The following is a 12,885-nucleotide window of genomic DNA, read 5'->3' on the forward strand; positions in this document are numbered from 1 at the left end:
CCGGCCACAGAACTGCCGCTCACTGGATTTTTTTTCTTTTTCGGACCATTCTCTGTAAACCCTAGAGATGGTTGTGCGTGAAAATCCCAGTAGATCAGCAGTTTCTGAAATTCTCAGACCAGCCCTTCTGGCACCAACAATCATGCCACGTTCAAAGGCACTCAAATCACCTTTCTTCCCCATACTGATGCTCGGTTTGAACTGCAGGAGATTGTCTTGACCATGTCTACATGCCTAAATGCACTGAGTTGCCGCCATGTGATTGGCTGATTAGAAATTAAGTCTTAACACACAGTTGGACAGGTGTACCTAATAAAGTGGCCAGTGAGTGTACATGTAAATGTGCTACATCTCAGTGTAAGACTAATGTCAGATGAACCTACCGATATCAGAAGGAACCATTGACAGTGTAATATGTATCGGGGCCTTCCAACTGTTCCTCAATAGGGAGAGAAAAGAATTTGACTTGTTGAATTTCAATGGGTGGTACTTTTATTCTTCCTGGAGATAAGCTTGTGCCGAAGGCGTTTCAGAGTGTCTCTCTCATAGAGAAAACAGGAGCGCTCTAACGAGCATTATGGTGTCGGGAGAGGTAGCTCTCGGTCAATGATCAACTATCTAATGTGGACGAGTCCTCCTTATTCCTGCCTCTGATGATAATGAAATGCTGTAAAGTGATCTTTATAAAACAAAGAGTAGCAGGTTCTGTGGTTGGAGTGAATACTGTAAAACTTTAGAATTTTTCAATATGGAAATAATTTTTACATGGAAAGTTGAAAAAGATCACTCTAAATTTTAAAAAATGATGTTTATCATAAAAACTTGAAAATTAAAAAAATATTAAACATGGCAGTCCTGTATCTACTAATTAGGTGGCCAAGTAGAATCCTGTCCCATAATATGCAATAAAAAACATGGCGCTGATCGGGGTCGATCGTCACTGTGGTGTGCTCCGCTTGCCTCCATAGCGCTGTTTCTCATTTATTCCTTGCTCTAATGCAATCTGTAACACTGATGAAGGTTGGATGCGACCAAAACATTTATATATCTACTGTGGATTACCTGCGTAAATAAAATTAAATTGCATGATTTTTTTTAAGGGCCAAGTATTTTCACTGCATAAAACTTGACCTGAACACTTTTATTTAGATACAATCCATTTATGAAGAATCATAGCGTTAATACTATTATACAGTATATGAACCAAAATTGAAACAACTGTGAAAATAGACCCTTAAAATCAGACTACACACAGGGTTTGTTTTAAGTCTGTAGCCATGACGAGTGCATCTGCCTAGGAACTATAGATAGATAACTATAGGAATAGATAGACAACTATAAGAAATGTTTTTATCTAAAGTACAGCACTGTGCAAAAATTTTACGCAAGTGTGAAAAAAATGCTGCAAAGTAAAAATGCTTGGCAAAAGCATAGAAGTGTTAATAATTTATCTTTATCAATTAACAAAATGAACAGTAAATGATTAAAAGCAAAATCTAAATCAAATCAATATTTGGCATGACTGCCCTTTTCCGTCATCACTTCTTCTAAGTACACTAATGCACAATTTTGAAGGAACTCGATAGGCAGGTTGTTCCAAACATCTTGGAGAACTGACCACAGATCTTCTGTGGATGTCGTTTGTGCAAATCCTTCTGTCTCTTCATGTAATCCCAAACAGACTGGATGATGTTGAGATCAAGGCTCGGTGTGGAGCCGGATCATCACTTCCAGGACTCCTTGTTCTTCTTCTTTATGCTTAAGATATTTCTTAATAACATGTATGTTTGTTGACATTGCACTGATGTAGAATAAAATTGGAGCCAATTGGACACCTCCCTTATGGTATTACATGATGGATAAGTATCTCCCTGTATTTCTCAACCTGCTTCCTCATATTCTGAAATGCAGCCCCAAACTTGCATGTAACCTCCACCATGCTGCACTGTTCCTACAGACACTCATTATTGTACCTTCAGTGCATAAACCAAACCGTCTTCTGTTACAGCCAAATTTTTCAATTTTGACTCATTATCCAGAACATCTGCTGCCATTTTTTCGCACCCCAAAATTGATTCACTTGACCATATTTCCATTTCAAAAGTATGTTTTTTCACCACAATTTTTCCTTGAAGACCGCTTATGGCCAGACTTCTCTGAATGGTAGGTGGGTGTAGCTTGGTCCCTCTGGTTGCTGCCAATTCTGTTCCGATGTCACGATTGGATTTCTTAAAGTTTCTAAATGATTTGCCACTTATCTGCTGCATAAAGTTTCTTTGGCCTACGGTACTCAATGTTGCCCGTTTCTTAGTGTCCTCAATGCCAAGAAATACAGGCAGATACTTACCCATCATGTAATGCCATCAGGGAGGTGTCTGACTGGCTACAAATTTGTTCTGCAAAGACCATACACGTACAACCAATGTCATTAAGAACCATCTTCAGTGTAATGAAAAACTAGGAGTCCTGGAAGTGATAAAATGGCCCCTACAAAGCTCTGATCTTAACTTCGTCAAGTCTGTCTGGGATTTTAGGAAGGATTTGCTCTAGTGTACATCCACAGAAGATATGTGATTAGTCATCCAAGATGTTTGGAACAACCGTCCTGTTGAGTTCCTTCAAAATCGGAAATATCTCATCCACTAAGTAAAACATAGAACAACATACACAAAACGGTAATGAAGCCGCTATGATGTTTATAAAAGTCACCATTTCCAACACATAGCAATCCGGCAGTGTCAACCATAGAGGTCTGCTGGAGACCTCTGGTTGTCATTCCGATCCATCGGTGACCTGTAATCACATGACAGGGTCACCGATGGGCGGGATTTCCGGCGCACTTTCTGGAAGCACAAGTTAAATGCCGCTGTGAGAGATTGACAGCGGCAGTTATCTAGTTAACAGCCGCGGGTGGATCGCGATTCCACCCGCGGCTGTTAGAGGCACATGTCAGCTGTACAAAACAGCTGACATGTCAGCTGTACAAAACAGCTGACGTACTGGAATAGATGTGGGCTCAGCACCGTAACCCACATCAAAATGGGAGACACAACATGTGCAGTACATGTATGGCGCATGTTAATGAACACATAGTAAAAAAAAAAGACTAATGTAAAGTAAGAACAATGGGTATCCTAGTTAAGAAATGTAATTAATGATTTCAGCAGTAATATATAAACCCATTACATGTATGCACAAGGATAGTCTTACCCATAATAAAGTGCGCTATGCAAAGTGACCAAAAAACATGTGCCTATTTTATGGTCACTTTGTATAGCGCACCTTATTATGGGTAAGACTATCCTTGTACATACATGTAATGGTTTTCTATATTACTGCTGAAATTATGAATTACATTTCTTTACTGGGTTACCCATTGTTCTTACTTTACAACATTATCTAGGCTTGCGCTATAACCTATGTGCCTGTTTTCTGTTTAATGAGATCCTTTCTTTAAAACCCACGTGTGAGTATACCTAGAAGAATCAATTATTTAAAGCTGTCACCAAATACTGATGTGAATTAAATTTCTCTTTTGTTCATTCACTTTGTATTTTATTAATTGATAAAAGTGATAAAAATAACCTATTAATACTTCTGGGGTGGGGGGTTTAAGCAATTTTTAGGGTTCATGCAGACGCCCTTGGACCTCGATCTGATCACGGACGGCAATGCACGGACTGGCCATGGGTTTCCCAATCGGAGAATGACCGTTTCATATATTTCTGCGAGGTTGTCATTCTCGGACAGGGAGACCTGCAGCCAGTCCGTGGATGGCAGTCTGTGATCGGACCGAAATCCACTGATGTCTGCCTGAGCACTTACGTTGCAACATGTTTTCCCACACCTGCCTAAAACTTTTGCACAGTTCTGTATATTGCAAATTTGCTTTTTTTTTAATTTTCAGCGCAGTGGAACAATATAAAAAGTGAAGATAGACTCTTGATGATCTAACCTGCATTAGGTATGATTGTGGCAGTAATTCAGGCACTGAATTGCACCAATATTACAGACGTGGGTGCAGATTTGGTTTGTACACCTCCTCCTTATGTATCATCAGACGTACGGCTAAATGTAATGGGAACAGAGCCTCACAAGTGTCTGATAGCAGAAGCGGCAGCAGATGCTTGAAATGTAGAATTTCTGTGTAATCCTCTCATTAAATAATACCATAAAAATTCAATCAGACTCCAGAAGTGTGATTCATCCACCGCACGCTGACAATTTCCCGAGATTTCAAGCAAACTTCATCTCTTTGCCAAAATGCACCATGGAGGGTGCAGTACATACTATTGACTTTGGAGGTGTTGCTCAGTCCTGGAAAGAGTCTAAGTGATAAAATACTGCATTGCAGTGAAAGGCAGAAAGCGAGAGTATATTGCTGAATAATATTATTTTAATAGACTACCCCTGTTTTCTTTTAGATATTTTAAATGGATAAATTCAACTTTTGTAAATCGCACAGTCATACATTTCTTAAAATTTCTTCTACAAATAAACATAAATTAAAAAGAAAAACATCTACATGAAAAGAAACATATAATAAATCTGTTGCGCATAGCAGGCTCACACGGTGAGGTTATCCTCTAAGCCCAAGGTGACGGTGCAGTAGGTGGGTGTAGCACAGTGTCGCTGAAAATCTCGGGCAGATTGCAGAGTTACTGGAAATCACAGGCAAGCAGGAGACGTCATGGAGATGCAGACAGATAGCGGACAAAACTTCAGAGTAACAAGAAAGTTCAATACCATGGAAGCCACAAAGACGTCCTGAAAAGCAGACACATAGAAGAGTCTTAGAACACCGGGGACAGATAGGCATCACTCAGGAGAAACTAGAAAGTCTGTTTACATTGGAAGCCGCAGGCAGACAGGAAGACTTCCTGGAAACTGTAGGCAGGCAGATGAGCGAGTTTACTGAAAAGTGTAGACAAGTAAATCATGGAAGGGGGAAGCGCAAATAGCCAGGCGACGTCCTGATGACTCTGAGCTGAAACTGTGCACAGACAATCTAAAAGCATTACTAGCAAGTATTAGAGCAATACCAAGAGACAGGTGTGTTTCTTGGGAGACCTTATATAGTCCATGTTAATACAATCCATGGGAGCATGACAGGCTGCTTGCAAAGCGTGATGTGGAGTACAAGAAAATCCAAGTCACTGGGGCATGTAGGGAACAAAATCTTTTACATCTGAATTACAACTTAATGTCTCATTTTTTTTGTCCTTGAAGGGGTCTTCCTATTAGAACAAAATACAAATAAGCATCGAAGAGGAGTATCCCCTGTTTCAGAGCACCAGAGATCTCAACACAGCCATAGATAACTTTGCATCGTTGATACCCCTGTAATCTATCACCCATCCAAAGGATTGTAGATAAGTGAATCGCTGGTGTCCTATCCCACCTATGTCGAGAGCGGTGATCTGGTGAGCCATGTTTGAATGTATCAATGGTTGTACTTGCGCATAACCACTCAATTCTTTGCCAGAGATAGCTGAAACATGCTCATGGTTAACTCCAGCAGTCCCATAGACAGTGAATGGAGTGACGGTGCGCAAGCGGGACCATTGCTTCATTCAAAGAAGACACTCTGGAGCCCCATCATCAGAATCATAGGGGATTGCAGTAATGTCATAAACTCTCCCATTGATGACTGCATGTTATCTCTTAGACATTTATCTATGCAGGGGTTTGGGAGCTCTTAATCAGAAAAAGGAAGCTGCAGCACCTATAAAGATATAATAAAGGGGTTGTTATCAATATTTGAATCCTGACCATCCTACCCTTAAGGCAGATGCACACAACAGTATAAAGAATAGTTCAGAGTTCAATCCAGAAAAGTGGGACCATTTGTTTCTCACTTGTCATTAGAGTTGAGCGAAACAGGTCGGTCAGATTCAAAAGTCGCCAACTTTCGCCAAAGTCGGGTTTCATGAAACGAAACCCGACCACAGTGTGAAGTCAGCCATGCGGTCGGCAACCCAAGCGACAAAGTCGGGTTTTGCCGAAGGCTTGTACGTGACTTTTTTCAGCCAATGAGAGAAGCGGAGCGTAGCTGGAGCGTAGCTTGAGTGGGAGTGGGAGAGGGGGAGAGAGAGAGAGAGAGGGGAGAGAGAGATTTCGCCGCCTCTAGGGTTAAAATTCATGCCAGGTGTGTTTACAGTCCTCCACTCACTGCTGACTTTTCTCCCCATTGACTTGCATTGGGTTTCATGCTTCACGACTTTTCCCGACTTTTCCCAATAGTCGGCCGATTTCGTTCGACTCGACTTTTGAGAAAGTCGGGTTTCATGAAACTCGACTCGACCCTAAAAAAGGCAAAGTCGCTCATCTCTACTTGTCATCTGTATACAATGCATTATTTTTACAGCAGCTATTAATCACTTACATTTTCCTGTTACAGAATTGCAATGTATCCGTAAATATCGGACGCTATACTGTGGCATATGATTTTTTTTCTCACACCCATAGATTTGAATGGGCGAGAGATTGTTTTTACACACAGATTTGGTCAGTGAAAAAATGTGTTCATCTGCACCACCCCATTGAATAACATAAGTCCGAGTGCTGTCCATTATTTAACAGATAGCACTTGGACCAAAAATACGGTTGTGAGCTCTTAGGATACTGTAGGTCATCAATATCAGAATGGCAGGAGTCGGACACAGAGATGGAGCTTGGGGTTCAGTATCATTCAATTTATTAAATCCCAAATGCCCCACAAAAAAGTAATAATACTTCTTCATCCCCCCACATATCGTAATAATATTCCAAGTCCCCCTAGTAATAATGTCTTCTTACAAATAATCATTCAAGAAAAGTTTGAAATTACTTACAGAAATATATAACTTTGGATCTTGACGAGTCCACCAGCACCTGGCGCAGGCGGAGTGATGGCGTGACAACATCATGATAGCGTCCTGTCCCAGGACACTGATGTACCCTGCCTGTCCCTGCAGTACTCTAGGCCTAAAGCAGCCTGCAGCCTAAAAAACTGAGAGTGTTTGGGCAGGGAGTCCATAGCCCCATAGCTCACTGCTTTATCATGGAGTCCAACTGTATTGGTTTCCAATACAGTCAACAGTGGTGGTCACAGATCTGAGTGAGCCCCACTGTGTAAGTGGGCTTGGATCCTCAACCCCTTTGCCCCCAATAACTACACTACTCATCTGACACCCCTCTGACTAGCTGATTCTGCAGCTTCCGGACTTGCACACTCCATGGAACCGGAACACTTACTTTAATAGGAGCTGAGCTGCAGTACCTAAGAACGACCACTATATGGTGTACCGCCAGCCGCTGTGGCATTGGTGGGGATGCTAGGTGACAAACTCCCATGGGTCTGATATCGATGATCCATTCTAAGGATCGGTCATCATGATCACAATCCTGGATGATCTCTTTAAAAAAAAAAATAAATGACCGTAATCAACAATGAATTTTGAAACTCTTGATTAAAAAGGAAACCATCGTATTCCAGAATGATCTGCAACTTCTAGCTTCTAAAGCCATGTTATCTTGAGAGAATGCAGAGGCCGTATCCAGCTGTGGCAGGTCGTTATGGCTCCATTACACGTCTCTGCTCAATATGATATCCTCCTAGGAATGAAAGATAATGTTTACACGTCACATTCATGAATAATTACACTTTGGCTTGAAATAATTATCCTGCGGAAACGTCTTTCCTGGATCAAGGCCTTTTCCTTCTTACTGAGAGATGAGCACGTTCCAGCAGTTCAATGGGAAAGGAAACGCGCTGGACCCATTGTGATAAGCAAACCCCATGTTATTCCATAAGCCTTTGTATACCCTGCACTGATTGCATCCTTGAAACCCAAATACAGAGCCGGGGTTCTCTGTTGGAGCATGCAACGTGCTAATTACATCCGTCATGTATTGTGCAAGTGTGAGCAGGTTGCGGGATGCAATGACGGACAGGAGGCCGAGTAAGGGTTAACAATTTTTAATAAGCAGGAATACTCCACGCAGGGAGGTAAACAGTTAAATGAGTGAATAAACGGTTCAGTTTGCGATGGATGATGGATATGCAGAGTTCAAGAATAAAGAATCAGTTAACGGCAGTCCCGGTGAATACGGCTAACAAGTCGGTAGCCCCTCAGACTACGAAGTCAATACCGCCGGCAACGGCTGGCGCGGTGTCTTTTCCAAAGGGGTCCTGTGGGCAGCAATGCCCCGTCTTCTGGCGGCAGCGGTCGGTCTCCAGTATCTTCCGCTGCCCCTAGTCCATATGCTGCAGTGGCTAACAAGGGTGCGGGCCACAGTCCTGTATGAGCCCAACGTGCCTCGGCACATATACACTGGCAAAGTCAGTGCGCAAGTGTCTGTCCCACACCCGGTCACTTTTATGTGGCACGTGCACTGTACTCACGGGCATGGAGCGTACGGCGCCTTGCTCTCTGGTAGTCACCGGGGCACACACTGCGCGTCTCCCTCTCTGTGGTCCCCACTGTTGGCGGCGAGAGGCGACGGACGCTGTACTGCGTGCTGCTGGTGCTCCGAGGACGGAGCACTCCTCTCTCTGGACTGCTGCAGTACGCACGGCTCCTCTCTTGGCAGCGCCGGTACTCGGTGGGGTTGGCGCCAAACTGCGCTGCTGTGCACGCTTTTCCTTTTTATCCCCCCGCCCCCCTGGGTCAGGAAGAAAGTCCAGCTTGCTAATGCTTCCCCCAGACAACAGGGGATACAGCCTCAAAAGTTCTGGACCCGGCACGCAGGTATCCGCGTTACGGTCATCTCCCTTACACAAGTAAGAAATATAATATCTGCATTATATTCTCAGAGGGCAATGTAAGGATTATTGGTGCATTGGACTCATCAGTTTTGTATATTAACCAGCAGAAAATTAATTATTGTTTCAATCAAGTTAAACCTATTTCTTAAAGAGAATCTGACACTAAGATCAGCCCAATCTCCAAACCTCACATATGGGTGTTTGCATCTTTAAAATGTACATCCATTGACACCTTTATATCTTCTATTTGTTGTTGCACTTTTGAGTGATTAGCGTTGCCCCGGTGGTGGTGAGTGGTAGTGCACTTTTGTTTCTTTGGTTTAGTGCACGTAATTATAAATCAGGTGTGAGGCTCTTTAAAAGAGTTCAGGTGGGTTTGATGACTGTTGGTGATATTGTGTGTTAGTCTTTCACAAGGAAGCCTAGGTGAAGGAAGGAGCTGAACATGAGTCCTGCGCAGCCCAGCCAGAGGGGACGAGTGGCAGCTATGTGGTCTGCAAGAAGGGCTGGCATGGCATGGTGGAGTCACAGTTTATGGTGTCGGCAGGAAGTGCTTGCATGGCTTGGTGGAGTGACGACTATGGAGAGAGTTGCACCCAGCATGTGGGACTTGGTTGCTGAGAGCTGGACTCAAGCATGCTTGACTTTTTGGGCAGGAGCTGAACTCATCTTTGGGACTCTGTTACTGGACTTCTGCAATTGGTGGTGGACTCTGCTCCAAGGCTATGGTGAAGGATCCAGTTATGGTGATGGATCCGGGTGGAGGAGAAGATGCACACAGGTGGTGGGCTCTGTTGCTAGGAGCGTACGCAACAGAGCAAAGCTAAGTGATGTTTCCCCTGTATTGTAATTTTCCCTCATGTGTGTTTAGTGCAGGGTGGGATTAGTTTCCGCACCGACCAATTCCCTAGTGAGGGTTTAGGTTCAGGGCGAGCTAGGGTTTTTAGGTTCCTGTGCGTCGCCCAGTGCGGAACCGGCATAGGGAACGTTAGGAGTGCAAGGACACTGGCTCAGGGGAGTTCAGGAGGTCTCCACTTCCCTATTCCCTATTGCAGGGCCCACCATTGTTAATGTTACCCAGGTTCCCCTTTATTATTTAAATTCGCCTTACTGGAGGCGGGGTTTCCAGACTACTTTATATATACGTGTAATACCTAAATTCGCCAGTTGGAGGCGGTGTATCCAGCTGCACATCTTATTATTTAAATTCTCCCCACTGGAGGCGGTGTATCCAGGGTCACGTGTGTCATATGGGTTCGCCTTGCGGTACTCGCTGCGTCCAGACACACGTGACCGTGACACCCGGCTTCCATTCTTTGCACTCGTACAGCCCTCCTACATACCCCCCCAGAGACTCCGCTCTATGAAGAAAGCAAAATCTCTGGTCGTTTCCCTACAAATAACTCTCATAATCCTTTATAATTAGTCGTAATCTTTTCTATGGAACCAAATCATTTCTTTTATCGTTTTTAATGGGAGCTGAGATTATCTCGAGAGTTTATTTCTGTGCTTCGCGATAATCGCTGCAGCTGGCGTCTATGCGGACGAAGACATTATCAATTCAGTCCCTGTATAATATCATCATCTATGGAACGATCCATCGAGCAGGAGAAATAGAGCATTTCCCAATAACAGGGACTTATTCACGCTGCAGTATTTCATCCACATATTTTCATCTTTTTTTTTTCTTTTAAAAGCCAAAATCAGGCATAGATTCAAGTAAGAGAAGTATAATTCATGTAATTACTTATCAGACACTTGTGAAGATAAGTCAGAACAAGTCTTTGAGTTTTCCTCTTTTGTAATGGTCTTGTTTAGACTGACCGACTTGTGGCGCAATATGACCGCCAATCAGTAAACTTTTACCGATCGGCGGTCGTTTGAATGCCTGTTTACACAGGCAGACCAAACAAAACGATGCATACCGATTGATCTAGACTGGATTGCTCGGTGCAAATAGGTTGCCATGGTTCTTGGTGGTGCGAGTCCTGTTTACACATTCAGACCAAACTAAACGATGCACACCAAGTGATCGAGACTAGATTGCTCGGTGCAAACAGGCTGCCATGGTTCTCAGCAGTGCGAGTCCTGTTTACACAGGCAGACCAAACCAAACGATGCACACTGAGTGATCTAGACTAGATTGCTCAGTGTACATAGGCTGCCATGGTTTTCGGTGGTACGAGTCCTGTTTACACAGGCAGACCAAACCAATTGATGCACACCGAATGATCTAGACTACATTGCTCAGTGCACATAGGCTGCCATGTCTTGGCGGTGTCGGTAGGTTTTTGGAGGGTTTTTTCATGGTTTTTGTGATGTCTTTTTTACTGTCACTTTTTCCACTACATTGAATAATGATGAAACAGCTAACATTTTTTTAATCAAAAACTATGGCAAAACGCTCCAAAAAACGTCTGTTCATCTTACGGACATCTTTTGAGCTTTCCCAATGACTTGTATTGTAAAGTACAGAGCTTCTTCAGAGTAGAAAACACCAGTAGAACAGGCCGGTCACTCCTCCTTTTATAACTGCTTGGAGTTTTTAGAAACCTGAAGTAGTTAGAAGATGTTCAAAAGCCTGAACATCCGCACAGCTAGTCGTTTTGACATAGAAATACATATGTTCATTCTTCTAAATGGTTTTGGGAGCAGAAACTGAGAGGAAACTCTTCAAAGCCTCCTCAAAAACACAAAACTCCTCAAAAACTTGGAGGTTCTCCTCAGTTTCCTATAATAAACCTTAGCAAAAAAGACTGTGAGTACATAGCCAATGACTGCCAAAGGAAGAGTCACGCAACTAAAAGCATTTCTGCAAAAAAAATAGGTCACAGAAGAGTTGCAAGTAAGTCGCAGTCACACACAACTTGCATTGCCTTCTATGATGGTAATGTCATATGTGAACAAAAATCCAACAGATTTGGGGGTTTTGCATCCTTCAGGTTTAGCTGTGATGATTTTGTGAATTGCTAATTATTGAAGGTGTTGTCACAATGCAACATTGCAATTTTCATGTTGCACAGCACTTTCGGAAAGCCTAAAACACCTGACCACTTGACGCCTCTAAACAAGTCATTGCAGCAAATGAATATCATGATCCTTTTTTTCCATTTTGACCTTGTTTTATTTTACAGGAGAAGCCTGCCACAACAAGCCGCTGGATCTCGTCTTCATCATTGACAGTTCCCGAAGCGTCCGTCCATATGACTTCGAAAAAGTAAAAGAATTTCTCATCACTGTGTTAAAATTCCTTGACATTGGCCAAGACACAACTAGGGTGGGCTTATTACAATATGGCAGTACAGTGAAAAATGAGTTTTCTTTGAAAACATACAAAAAAAAATCTGACATTGAACGTGCCGTCAAGAGGATGATGCACCTTGCCACCGGCACCATGACTGGTCTGGCGCTACAATATGCCATGAATATTGCATTTTCTGAGTCTGAGGGTGCTCGTCCTGTAGACATGTACGTGCCAAGGATTGCCATGATTGTGACCGATGGCAGACCCCAGGATCCTGTATCCGAAATTTCTGCAAAAGCCAGGAATTCTGGAATCTTGATTTTTGCAATTGGAGTTGGCCGGGTAGATATGCAAACCTTGAAATCTATTGGAAGCGAACCTCATGAGGAACATGTCTTCTTGGTGGCCAATTTCAGCCAGATTGAAACATTGACGTCTGTGTTCCAGAATAAACTTTGCGGTAAGAACCTATAAATCTATATATTTTGTTACTAATATGAACACATGAATCCAGAAAATAAAGGGGCTTATTTATCCAAAAGGTATGACCATATACTGGAGTCCTCATTTCTGTTAGGGTAGTTTCACATGTCAGTGGCTCCGGTACGTGTAGTGACAGTTTTCTCACGTACCAGAGGCACTGACACACGTAGACCCATTCTAATGAATGGGTCTATGCACACATCAGCGTGTTTTCACTGACCGTGTGTCCGTGTGCAAAATACTCTGATATGTCTGTTTTTGTGCAACAGCACGGATTACACGGACCCATACAAGTCAATGGGTCAGTGTAAACACGTACCGCACACGGATGGCGTCCGTGTGCGGTCCGTGTGTGATCCGTGTGCGTCAAAAGCTTTGTGAGTGATACGTATTCACACGGACAGCACAC

The 12,885-nt window shown here is 43.1% G+C and overlaps 1 protein-coding gene across 3 annotated transcripts in view; it reads left to right on the forward strand.

The window, feature by feature from the left end:
• The window catches only part of MATN2 (matrilin 2), a 107,456-nt gene that overhangs the window by 20,947 nt on the left and 73,624 nt on the right, over nucleotides 1-12,885 (forward strand). For all 3 annotated transcript variants that reach the window (XM_073550438.1, XM_073550437.1, XM_073550436.1), the window contains one exon: nucleotides 11,884-12,453. In XM_073550438.1, the coding sequence (XP_073406539.1) occupies nucleotides 11,884-12,453 (570 nt within the window). The remainder of the gene's footprint in view (nucleotides 1-11,883; nucleotides 12,454-12,885) is intronic.

Source organism: Dendrobates tinctorius, unplaced genomic scaffold (genome assembly GCF_039654945.1).
Source record: "Dendrobates tinctorius isolate UK_male_01 unplaced genomic scaffold, ASM3965494v1 ptg000165l, whole genome shotgun sequence".
NCBI classification, from domain to species: Eukaryota; Metazoa; Chordata; class Amphibia; order Anura; family Dendrobatidae; genus Dendrobates; species Dendrobates tinctorius.